General features: G+C 47.2%; 1 protein-coding gene across 1 annotated transcript in view; it reads right to left on the bottom strand.

Annotated features, from left to right (window-relative positions):
• Positions 1-12917, bottom strand: part of Casp7 (caspase 7) — a 39227-nt gene that overhangs the window by 22196 nt on the left and 4114 nt on the right. Inside the window, exon 2 of the mRNA XM_021207548.2 lies at positions 9708-9817. Within this exon, the coding sequence (XP_021063207.1) occupies positions 9708-9817 (110 nt within the window). The remainder of the gene's footprint in view (positions 1-9707; positions 9818-12917) is intronic.

Raw genomic sequence — 12917 nt, 5'->3', positions numbered from 1 at the left:
TCCATGACATAAGCAGTTAGGTCTCTCTGCATCTTGGTTGTTGTGTCAACATGCAAGCTCTCAGCTACTGCTCCAGCACCATGCCTGCCTGCTGCCATGCTCCTCAGGATCATCGCAGACTTTCCTATACTCTGGAACTGTCGCTCCCAATAAACTCTTCTATAAGTTGTCTGGTCATGGTTTCTCTTCATAGCAGTGAGACAGTAACTAAGGATCTCTCTCTCTCTCTCTCTCTCTCTCTCTCTCTCTCTCTCTCTCTCTCTCTCTCTCTTTCTCTCTCATCTATCTAACTATCTATGATCTATTTTCTACCATCAACCTGCAATCTACAAATCTTCCTATTGCCTTCCACCTGACACAGCCAATCACTGAACACCGATCTTCCCAGGAATCAGTCTCAGTCCATTCTGCACGCCTCTGTTGTTTGGTTCAATGCTGTAATGCTGTGTACTGTAATGCTAAATTCTGTACCAGAAGGTCGGGGTCTAAGGGTGAATTCTCACATTTGCAAGCTTTTGTTGTGTGCAAACCTTGTTCCATGATTTAAGACTTGGTTAAATAAAATTGGCCAATTGTTGGAGGGATTAGAAGTAGGTGGGTTTTTGAGTGACCCGGTTGGGGTGGAGAAAAGAGAGAAGAGAGGATGAAGCTGTCGCGTGGGGAGATGGGCCGTGGACACATGGCCAGGAGAAACAGCAAGCATCTGAGGTACGCCGCTGGGGAGGTAGCCAGGCAGCAGTTAGAAGAGTAGACGTGGGGTTATCCCCATAACTGTCAAAGCCAAATAAAATAACCACAGTCTGACGCTCATTTATTTGTAAGCTAGTCGGGGTTAAGTTTAAGATCGGTGTATGTTCTACGCTCCTCCCCTCACAGCGTAACCGTCTCTGTGGATCAGATGTTGCTTTCCTCCAGTCCTCTCTCATCAACAGAGCTTCTGCAGCCAAGTAGAAGTGGAGGCACGGGCCTGGTCACAAAAGCTCTGTTGCTTTCTGCCTACCAGGCACCCTGGAGTCTGGCTGCCCTGTCCCACCTACCTGACTTCTAGGCCAACTACCGGGCACTAGGCCAACTACCGGGTATTCCAACCTTTCGACATCTTGACACAACTTTATACCTACGAAGTTCATGTGCTCCAATCAAGTTACAAAAAGAAGTTGCTAAAACAAACAAACCAACAAACCAACCCCCAAACCTCACCATGTTTAAGTAACACTGTGCTGGGTCACACTCACAGATATCCTTAACCACCTGTGGCTGGGAGGCCGCAGACTGTACTGTGCACCTGACTGACTGCTAGTCAGTCTGTCCAGCTTGCCCCCTCCCTGGCTACAGGGTAACTCCTTCCCAGCAATCCTGTGTAGCCTGAGGCAGCTCTGGGTTTTACTTAGAGCGGTGACTGATCAAATTACCCTATTGTGAGGGCCCTGACATTTCTTCCCTGTCACAGGACCAATTTGGAAACACCTCAGTTTAGCTCCACCTTGCAGCCCTACAAAGACCTTGTTTCCCACTGTGGCCCCAAGGCACTCACAGGACAGAGGCTATAAAGGCACAACAGTGGTCAGGTACTAGAGGCAAATGACCACAGTTTCAAATCCCGGCTCAGCCTCTATGCCACTTAGGGCTAGGAACAGAGATGAACACACATCCTGGGACCTGGGCAGTTTGGGGAGGAGGGGTGGAATCTAGAGGTTAGCCTGGGCTACATGGCAAGACCATCGCAAAGAACAAAAACAAAAAACAACCAAATTATGACACTCGTTGCATGGGACTTCCCTGTTCCCTGTCACTTTATAAATACTTAAGACGTGAGCATAGTAATATAATGAATTATAGGATCTGAAGTGTATGTAATTTTAAAGCCAAGGAAACTTTAATAGACGAAAAAAACTTTCTATCTTAGGTTAAAAGAATAGCAAAGTGAATTTTAGAGGCCTTACAGATCCTAGGTGCATTTTATTTACACGGATTTCCTTCTGGTAGTGTTTTTATTTAACACTCAGGGGTCAGAAACCCCTTATATGCAGTTGTATGTGTATGTGGGGGTGGGGGGAAGAGACAGAAACATTTTGGCAAGAGTAGAAAGTTTCTCACATACAGACAAGAAACTGGTGGACAGTCAAAAGCATAGTGTATCAGAGGAGCTTTGGCTAGTGCTCGCCCGCCTGTGTCTTGTCATGTGTGCACTTTGCTCTGTGCAGAAAAGCCAGTGAACACAGAGACACTTTAGCTCAAAATCAAGACTACCATGTACTGTGAACTGCAGAGTCCCTATTACATAGGGAACTTTCATGGAAAGTTAATGGAAACATAATGGTTTAATTACAGAAAACAGACTTCACACTCTCAGGCAGGTGTGACGGGGCACGCCTCTAATCCCGAAGTCTCCAGAGGCAGAAGCAGATGGATCTCTGAGCTCAAGGTCAGACTGAAGGACACTGCAAGTGCCAGGACAGCCAAGGCTAAATAGAAAGATCCTATTTCAAAAAAGTAAAAATAAAAACAAACAAACAAACAAAAACGAATGAAAACCCTAACAAACCCAGTAAAAGAAAATAATATAAAGTAAATATATCCTTATTCTCACACAAAAGTATTCAATTGGTATAGCTTTAGACCGGTTTGTGTTGGAATGTTTGAAACTGCTATGTGACTTACTGATTTGAGTTTCATAAACGAATTTTTAGCTTGGGATTAGAATAGAATTTCCAACCATTTCTACAATTGCCTTACATGCACTTGGGTAACTTTGTACTATACGTAGATAAAGTGGTATTGTTAGCCTTGAGAATTTTAAAGTCAACACAGCAACTGTCAAACTTGAAGACCTTTTAGATTCTACAGTATCAAATATTCAGCTAAGATTTCATTTTGTTGTTGCTCTTTTTTTTTTCTTTTTTTTTTTGAGACAGGGTTTCTTTCTGTAGACTGGGCTGGCCTTGAACTCAGGGATCTATATTCATCAGCCTCCCACAAGCTGGGACTAAAGGCTTACACCACCATGCCTGGCTCAACTGAGATTTCTCAAAGTAAAAATGATCAGGCACATCTATCTCACTAGTGCAGACTCACTTCCAGCTTTGGTAACTGGTAAAGTACATGTCTGCCAAGGACTTATATTAAATAGATTCTTTCAATGTACAACTGTAAGTGCATATGTGGTCCAGGTGACTCTGTGTGTATAAGTGTATATGTGCATCCAGGTGACTGTATATGTGTGTATAAGTCCATTGTGCATCGAGATGACTGTGTATATGTGTGTGTGTAAGTGCATATGTGGTTCAGGAGATTCTGTGTGTGTGTGTATAAATATAAGTGTGTATGTGCATCCAAGTGACTGTGTGTGTGTGTGTAAGTGCACATATTCGTTCAGATGACTGTGTATGTGTGTGTGTGTAAGTGCATATGTGGTCCAGGTGACTGTGTCTGTGTGGGTGCATATGTGTGTCCAGGTGATTGTGTGTGTGTGTATAAGACAGATGGCAACCTCAAGTGACATTCCTCTGGATCCACCTACCTTGGATACTGAGATAGTAACTCACTAAGTAGGTTGGATGCTGGCCAGTGAGCCCCAGCGACCTGCCTGTCTCCACCTCTCTAGACCTGAGACTGTAAGTCCTGACCTGGACCTGGCAAACCCTAACTGCATCTTATTTACATGGGTTTACACTGCATTCACTTGGTACTGCCAACAGAACAACTCAGGTCCTCCTGCTGTGTCACGTGCACCTCAAGACTGTCTCCCCAGTCTTAAATTTCTGGATTAATTTGTTAATAGTAAACATCTGCTTTACAAATATCTATATAAATATATAGGTATGCAGACATGTAAGCACATGCAGACACATTGGGATAATCTCTTGTGCTTCTTGTGCAGTGTAAAAGGTTATTTTTGTATTATTGAAGTGCTGATTTCTGTAATGGCAGAGAGTAGAGTACCAGGTCTTTGGTATTGTTATTTTTATGAAGCATTGACTGTCTCAGTATTTGGTTTTGGTTTGGTTTGGTTCTTATTTTTTTGAGATAAGGTTTCTCTGTATAGCCCTGGCTGTCCTGGAACTCACTCTGTAGACTAGGTTGGCCTTGAACTTGGAAATCTGCCTGCCTCAGCCTCCCCAGTGCTGGGATTAAAGGCGTGCACCGCCACACCTGGCCGTCTCAGTGTTTTAATAAAGATCACCTTCTGATTGGTTAACAGAACTGAAAGGCCTACAGCAAAGCAGTAGGGGAGGGGCCGAGCTAGGAACTCTGGGAAGGAGAGAGAACTTCCAGGCCGAGCTAGGAACTCTGGGAAGGAGAGAGGGCTTCCAGGCCGAGCTAGGAACTCTGGGAAGGAGAGAGGGCTTCCAGGCCGAGCTAGGAACTCTGGGAAGGAGAGAGGCTGATTCGCCAGCCAGCCAGAGAAAGTGGCTTACCAGAGGTAACTGATGGGCCACATGCCATAACCCAGATCAGAATAAATGCGTTAATTAAGTTATATGAGCTAGTTGAGAAACAGCCTAAACTTTCATAAATACAAGTCTATGCATCGTTATGTGGGAGCTGGTGGGCTGAGTCAGTCCTGTGCTACGCACTTATACATGCATGCATGCACACACACACACTTGGAGACATAAAAGTTATTGGGTCATAGATGGAAAGACTTTAAGAAGCCCTGATTTAAAAGAGTCAGATGCCTAAAGAAGGCTGGGAAAATAAACTAACGTTTCACAACCTAAAAGAATATGACATTAAATCATTGTTCATTTTAGCATAGAACTGCTTAATAATTCAACAGTAATGTCTTATACTTGAGGCAACAAAATCAGCGTTTAAGCAAAACAGCGTGCATTAGATCCCATGCAAGGACTTGCCAAAATGTTCACTCTGATAACATGAGCGCTGATGCTGACATCAGCCATGTACTGGAAAGGTACAGTATACCTGAACCAGGAGACTACATCTAATTTTGCAAAACAGGGCTTAAGCCAAGGCCTAGGTCTTCAAGCAGAATTTCCCGTCTTCCCAAAGGCCTTAAGCAAATACACGGCCAGGTTCTCCACTTCCAGTGGTGTGGTTCCCTCTCCCCCCCCCCCAATCTCCACTGTGTAGCTGACAGAACCATTCTTAATGAGCTGCAGAGGGCCCAGTCACCCCACAAGGGGACAAGTGCGTTTCCTGTTACACATGAGAAGGGGGACCCGGCTTTAGATTATGCCAAATCCAATTAGGCACTGGAAGACACCTTGAAGAGAATCCATTCATTTAGGATTCAGGATGGAATGGGACCAGCTTAGTGACACTGTATCTGTCAGCCTCACTGCCCCACCCTTTTCCCCCCGTGGCAGACCTGGTCTCAGGATGGTAGAGCAGGCACTGAATCAGGAGGGGACCAGAGCTGAGCTCGGTGCTCTCCTTCTCTCCCTAGCCCTGCCCCACCTACCCAGTTATAACTGAGAACTTTGCACATGGAGACCGTCACAGGATGTCTAGTAAGACATTTACTGAATGAAAAATGGTTTCAGCGCTCTGCTGAGAAAGAGCCTGTGTGGGGGTAACTGCTTGACAAGCAGGCTTTGCAAACGGTGTTACACCGCCGCTTTTCGCACAGGCGAATAGGCTCTGTGAGCAGCTTAGCGTGCCTAATGCAGCACACATGCGCACATACGTAAGTCTATTACAAAGAATAGATGCAAACGTGTACGTGTGCTTCTTTTTCTGATACTTTGAGGATTTGCCTCTAAGTAGACGGTAAACGGCCTCGGGACCAACTGATGGAGGAGTTTCGGTATAGACTTTTGATGATCTTCCTAGACATTGGGGGGGGGGGGTTGGGGGGGTGTCCTCAGAGGTTGAACAAGAAGCCAGGTGACTCCCAACTCTTTGAAGGTGAGGAAACACCTGACTGAGTTGCCATTCTCAGTACAGAACGCAGAAGGAATTCAAGAATTAAGTGGCGTTACTATTGCAACATTCTCCCATCTCATGAATTTATTCATGGCTCTTTGGTGATTCCATGGCTAAAAATGGAAAATAAGCAAAGAGACAATGGCTTTCTTATCCTTATATTTCTTCATTATTAAGAACCATTTTTAAAGCCTGCGAGTTCAGCATAATCTGCAATTCCTACTTAATCTGCCTGATGACTAACAAAGTAATAATCAAATGACTTGTTTGACTGGAGCAATAATGGGAAGAAGAACTTAGCTGAGGATGAATTCCTTACGACACTCAGGAGAACTGGAAGACAACTTCAAGTGCATGCAAATATGCACATGATAGCGTGGACCCTATGAACAGCTGCACGCTTGGGTGAGGAATAGGAGACTTTCAAGGAACTCAATCAGAGAGCAAAACACAAGGCACGAGAGAGGATAGAAAAAAATTAGGCAAATGTAAGAGTAAAAAATGAAATCAAATTCTGTTCACCCAAGTGGTTTCTATACTTTCAACGAAACACAGATGGCTGTAGTCATTTCCTGTTTAGACTCATCAGACACACTTAAAGACAAGGTGCTCAAACGTCACTGGTTACCACACAACTTCTTTTCCTGCCTTCAGAGAAGTACAATGCTCCGAAGACTCTACTGACCATTAAACAATTCCTACTTGACCTTCCCCTGAACAATCCAAAGTGAGACATCCTCTGCAGTTGTCTGGCTGAGTTGGTCTGTGGCTGCTAGGTATTCCCGTGCTAAATGTACAACAGCTTTTGTTGTGCAAACCTTGCTCCCAAGGTAATCAGTCAATAAAAGGCTAGAGCCTGTAATTGGACAGTAAAGACAGTAAGGTGGGACTTCCTGAGAGGGAGAAAGGAACTCTGGGAAAAAGAAAGAGGAGGGCCCTTTCACCAGGAGACATAAAGAGATGTGACTATCGGTCTGGAAGGTATAGCAACCTGAGTGGCTGGATGGGGCTAGGTGGTCAGATTAACTTAGATGAGCTACTTGAGAGTTAAGGCCTAAACTCTGAAATATTAAAAGGTCTCTCTGTGGTTATTTGGGGAACTAGCTGGTTAAGGAATAACTGCTGTTGTACTTAAATTTCTAGCATTAATATATATAGAATATTAATAAACTGCTGCCATATTAATTTCCAGCATTAATACACATTAGTAATCATTTTTACACTGTCTAAATAGTTATGCCAGACTGGAGAGATGGCTCAGTGGTTAAGAGCACCGTCTGCTCTTCCAGAGGTCCTGAGTTCAATTCCCAGCAACCACATGGTGGCTCACAACCATCTGTATTGAGATCTGATGCCCTCTTCTGGTGTGTCTGAAGACAGCGACAGTGTACTCACATACATTTAAAAAAAAAAAGAAAAAAAGCTGAGCGCTATAGAGAGCATTTCTGTAAAAACAAACAAATAAATAGTCATAGCAGCTCACACTGTACAAGGGTACAGTGTCAGAATGTGACATTTAACACTTGAAGGCTACTCCTCTAAGTGGCTTTCTCTGGGAAACAGGCTAGCCTGGGCCAATTCACTAGGCTTTTGAAAGTACCCAGAAGTTGGAGCTGTGTTATTTGGAACTCCAGTGGATTATTCCTGAACTCAGGTGACGCCCACTGAAATTCAAGCCCGCTGCACTGGGGACTACTCTCCCGAGTGCTATTTTTGTCTGGGACGGTATGACCTGCAGCTGTCTCTGGAGGGTTTCAGGGGAAGCCTTGTGAGTCTGCTCTCCCACTGCCCAGAGTCCAGCTTCAGCCATCATGCCCTTGAGGTCTGTGTCCAGTGGGAATGGCTTAGGAAGCACTGTGGTTCCTTCTTACCAGTGGGGTGTACGTTCTAGGACCACTGATAGGGCCCCCCAAACCACAGGCAATACCAAATTGTCCTGTGCCTTTTCTATCATTATGAGGTCACCGGCATGGTGCACAGGCTTGCCATGTGAGCAGCACAGCATCCTAGTACATCTCCTTTGTTTACAACCTCACAATAGCACACCTTTAATCCCAGTACTCGGGAGGCAGAGGCAGGCGGATTTCTGAGTTCAGGCCAGCCTGGTCTACAGAGTGAGTTCCAGGACAGCCAGGGTTATACAGAGAAACCCTGTCTCGAAAACAAAAGCAAAAAACAAAACAACAACAAAAAGAGCCTTCCTTCTTTTTTCTTCCTCCTTTCCTTTCTCACAGTGTGTGTGTGTGTGTGTGTGTGTGTGTGTGTGTGTGTGTGTGTGTGTCTGTGTATGTTGGGTCCATGCATGTGAAGGCATGTTTGCAACTGGTGTGGGTCTGTTGAGGCCCTAGGCTGATGCCAGGAATTATGGTTCACCTTCTTCAATGAGGTAGACTGTCTCATTCAACCCTAGAGCTAGTCTCACCAGTCAGCTTGCTCTGTGGATTCCTCTACCTCTGCCAAGGAAGTCTGGAACTACGGGCAGGCCACCACCCACCTACTACCTGAGTTCTGGGAATTTCAATTCTGGTCATCTCACTTGCACAGTAAGTGAGTAACCACACAGGCATCTCCCCAGCCTCCTGAAAAAAAATCCATTCTTACAGCAGAATGTGGCCCAGCAACTTGGCCACAGGCTTTCATTTCCTTGCTGGCTGAGAACTCCCGCTTAAAGAAAGAACTCTGTGTGCACCCTCCTTTGGGCATGGAGGAACGGCAGCATTGAGAACCGACCCTTTGGAGGCAATATTAAATAAAACAGGATGCCCTGAGCACAGTGCTGTCATAGCCCAAGCGATGACTTGGTAGCTAACATCCTGCACAGAGGGATGACACATGACTACATGGGACAGTGTCGTGACATCAGACTCCGCCACACCATGTGGGATGAGCAATGTGCGTTCGTATTTCTGGAGTTTTCCATTTAACAGTTTCAGACCATGGTTGAAGAGCAATCGAAACGCCAGGAGGTGAAGCTGTAGACATTGGGGTGGGGATTACCACATAAAGCAGAGGGGTGTGCCTGGCCCTCAGGGAATACAGTACATGTCCCCGACCAGAAGAAGGTGCGAGGGTCCTCTGCTCCCCCAAAGCCCTCCTCTGAAATTACATGACTTATTTGTGTACTTGTGGCCGTCAAAGAACTTGGGGAGTCTGTTCTTTCTACCTTGAGGCTTCAGGAGATAAACCCTGTCCGGTCGGCAGGCTTGAAACACTGGGCCACCTTGCTGGCCAGCCCTCTTCTTAACTAGAGATCCCTTCATGTGAGTGCCACTGTACCATCTGGACACTAGTTTCAGCACAACCATCTATTATTGACCCATCACGAAAGTGATGAAGCCTTAGTGCCTCAGTTTCCCCAACCGCCAGATGGCATCGACAAGGGATCCATCCCCCGTGAATACACATGGATTAAATGTGATGATACGAATAATGAATGAAGGTATGATTATTCGTACATGGCAGATGTAGAATACAACGTGGACTCAGGAAGGATAGAGACCTGAGCACAGAGGGCTCCAGCTTCACCCCAGGAGCAAGCTGCCCTGGTACCTGCTATTCCTAGAACCCAAACTCTGCCACTCAGCAGCCGTGTTCCTTACCGACAGGCACCAGCAGCCCCCAGCCTTGCTTGGATGACAGCAGACTGCCCCTCAAACACGCAGCTGCGAGCAGGAGCCCCCGCGGCGCAGTGCCGCCTTCCTGGACCTGCCCAAGCTAGAAGGTCCAACACAAACCTCCTTTCCTGAGTGTCCCCTCCCCTCGGGTGTGAAGTGGGTCTAAGTGGCTGAGGGGGGTGATGAGCCAAGAAGAGAACTTACGAGAAAACGGAGGCGATGACAGAGGAGCGGTCTGGCTTGGCGTCAACTCTGTCTTCGTTGGAAGAATCCACCTTTTCCAGCTCCGCGGCACAGTCCTGATCATCAGTCATCTAGGAGGAAAACCAAACCGGAAAAACAGAGATGCAGAGTGGCGTCTTCGCCTTGTGATTGTGTGTGCGTCCACGTGTAGGCAAGTCAATGCATAGGTGCATGCCACAAGTCAACCTTGGACGTCACTCCCTAGACTCTGCCCTCTAGTGTTTTTAGCCAGGCTCCCTCACTGGCCTGGATCTCCCCGTTAGGGTAGGCTGGCTGGCCAGTGAGCCCCAAGGATCCACCAGTCTCAACTGTGTGTCGAGGCTCCTGGCTCTGTATGTGGGGGTTGAGGGCTGAATGCAGGTCTTCACACATGGGCAGCACTCTATAAACTGCCGCCCTCTGCCTTTTAGCATTTTCGGGTGACAGACAAAGCACTTAATGAATTAAACGTCGGGTGAGCAGTTTTGCGTGTTTAAGCTCCAGAGTTGCTGCACCATCGATGTGATAGTGTAATCTGATACACGAGTGTCAACTCCACGGACGGCCTCCTTCCAGAGACCAAGTAACCAACAAGGAGAGGCCAAAGCCCCTGACCTCAGAGCTTCTGCTCCAGCTCCTGTGGCTTTGATAAACGCGGATACAATGAACTGGATAGGCTCTGTCAGGGTTTGTAACCAGCAGCCCCCTAAGTTCCTGGCAGGTCACAGACTCATACCCAGCCTGACATCACCTGGCACACTTCAACAGCAGCAGTAACTCTGAGTCACAGAGCTCTCTTCACTGTAGGTGTGTGTGTGTGTGTGTGTGTGTGTGTGTGTGTGTGTGTGTGAGTTAGCGTGTGTGTACACGATCTTTAACTCTGTGGGGCCATGAAAGGCAGCCTGTTTTGGTTGAGCGAGTCTTGCTCCGGAGACCCAGTAGAAAACTCTACAAGGGACAGAACAGTGAGCCACATTCCCAGAGACAAGTGCCTGACACCACAGAGCCCCCAACTCCAAATTCTGTGACTATCAGTCATACAGACACAGGCCCAAGCTCCTGGCATCCTAGCTAGACTCCACCCCCACAGTTACCTGACAGTAGCCAGGTGTGCTCCTCCCCACAGCCACCCTGCAACTGCAGGATAGCCCAGCCCACTATAAAAGGGGCTGCTTAGCCCCCCCCCCTTAAGCTCTCACCTCTCATTCTTGTCTCTAGCTCTCCTTTTTCCCCTTCCTTCCCCCTTCTCTCCATGTGGCCATGGCTGGCCTCTCTTTCTTTTTACCTTCTCTCTTTCTCTCTGCCTTGCTACAATAAAGCTCTAAAACCATAACCCATCCCTGTTCTAAGGCCCACTGTGCTTGAATGATTAAATAGGTTTTCCCCCAAAGAGCTTCATCTAACCCCCCCCCCCCCCAAGGCCATACAGCGGCATCTGGGATGTCCGAGAGTGAGGACCTGTTATCTCTGGCCTCTGTGAGGCCCAGAGACCTCAGACTGCTGCTCCCTGTCCACTGGCTTCACACAGCCAGACACCCACCTATTGTCTGCCCAGTGCACTGGAACTCTGGCGGGACGCGGGTGCTCTCCCACGCCCACTGCCCAACATTGCTCTACACAACCTACCCAAGTGGACAGTCAACAAATGAGTTTCCTGCTCAGGGGCCTTCAAGAAACTTATGGGGATAGCTCAATGGCACAAGGGTGATTGAGGTCTTGAGTCTGATCCCAGAATGGTGGCACGTGCTTGTAACCCCAGTCCAGATCCCAGACCTGTGGATCCCCGAGGATCCCCCGAGTTTAACTGACAAGCCAACCTTGCTGAACTGGGAGTTCCAGGGTGGAGGGACACATAGTAGGACACCTTCTGGAGAGACACCTGAGGTTAACCTCTGGTCTGTATGGTCTGTAGTCATACACACACACACACACACACACACACACACACACACAGACCCTTCCTTGGATTTGAAGGCCCTTCTCTGGGACAGGTGTCAGGAGACCGGCCCACTTGTTTCTGTGAGTAACATCTGCTTGCTATGTGCGGCCTCTTTTGTTTCCTCTCTGTGAGCAGACACAAACATTTGCTACCTGCCTGTTTATCCATGCTCACTGCCTGCTTGGCTCTTGTATTTATTTTCCATTTATTTGTGCTCTGCTAATTGCTTGGCTCCAGCAGGACAATATAAACTCATTGTGGTAGAGGCATCTGGCACACAGAAGGTGCTTATTAAATAAATATTAATTGAGTGGAAGGCTGGAGGAAATGAATACCCCCATGGGGATAGAATTAGCTAAACAGGATACAGCTGGTCCAAGGAGAATCCATCTTGGAATCACCACTCACAAATCAAATCCTCGTTAGCTCTCAGCAACCAAAGGCAACTGGCAAACTTCAGCTTTCTGTGGTCTCAGACCTGAGCGTGTGGGTGGGAGGCCTCAGCCTTCAGGGGCCATACTGACATGCCTGTCAGGGCTGGTCTAGGGGTGTTTTCACTCGGTTGGAAAAGAAGGTGGAGTCTGTTTCCAGAATGGGACAAGGAATGACATCTAGAGTTGGAAATCTGGCCTAGAGAGGGACAGCCATGCAGGCCAAGCAGCAGCTCTGTGGATTGTAACTGTAACGTGTCACTGTGACATCATCTTCCAGCAGATGACAGAGAGGGGAGGGGAGGGGAGGGCGAAGAGAGGCTTGGCTTGGCTTCTGGGCAGTGGAGAAAGAACTGAGTCAGGAAGGAACCTGGGGTCATATCCGCAGTGGCCGAGAGAGATCAGAAGGCTGCCATGTTTCTCTGTACATCGCAAGCCTTACCACAGTCACCGACATGGTTCTGGTCAGGACACAGATCTTTCAGATCAGACCCCAAACGTTTCTTACGTCAGCACAGAGGAAAGAAGCAGAGGCCGGGCCTGGAAGACACCTGGCAGTTTGTGGTCCGTCTTCACATACACTTTATCAGTGCAGGGTCATCAGCAAGGCATGCCTTCAAATATCTTTTAGAGTTAACAAGTCAGTGTTTTGTTAAAACCTACCAGGAAAAGATGCTGCCTTCCATGTGGTCTTCAGCCTTGACTCTTTTGCCAAATTTAATCTTAAGGGTTAAACCTAAGATCCATAAAACAGAAAGAGGGAGAGAGAGAAAAGAAGAGGGAAGAAGAGGAGGAGGAGGAGGAGGAGGAGGAGGAGGAGGA

Source organism: Mus pahari, chromosome 1 (assembly GCF_900095145.1).
Source record: "Mus pahari chromosome 1, PAHARI_EIJ_v1.1, whole genome shotgun sequence".
Classification (NCBI taxonomy): Eukaryota; Metazoa; Chordata; class Mammalia; order Rodentia; family Muridae; genus Mus; species Mus pahari.
The sequence above is the reverse complement of the archived record's forward strand: the minus strand, read 5'-3'. Positions and strand labels throughout refer to the sequence as shown.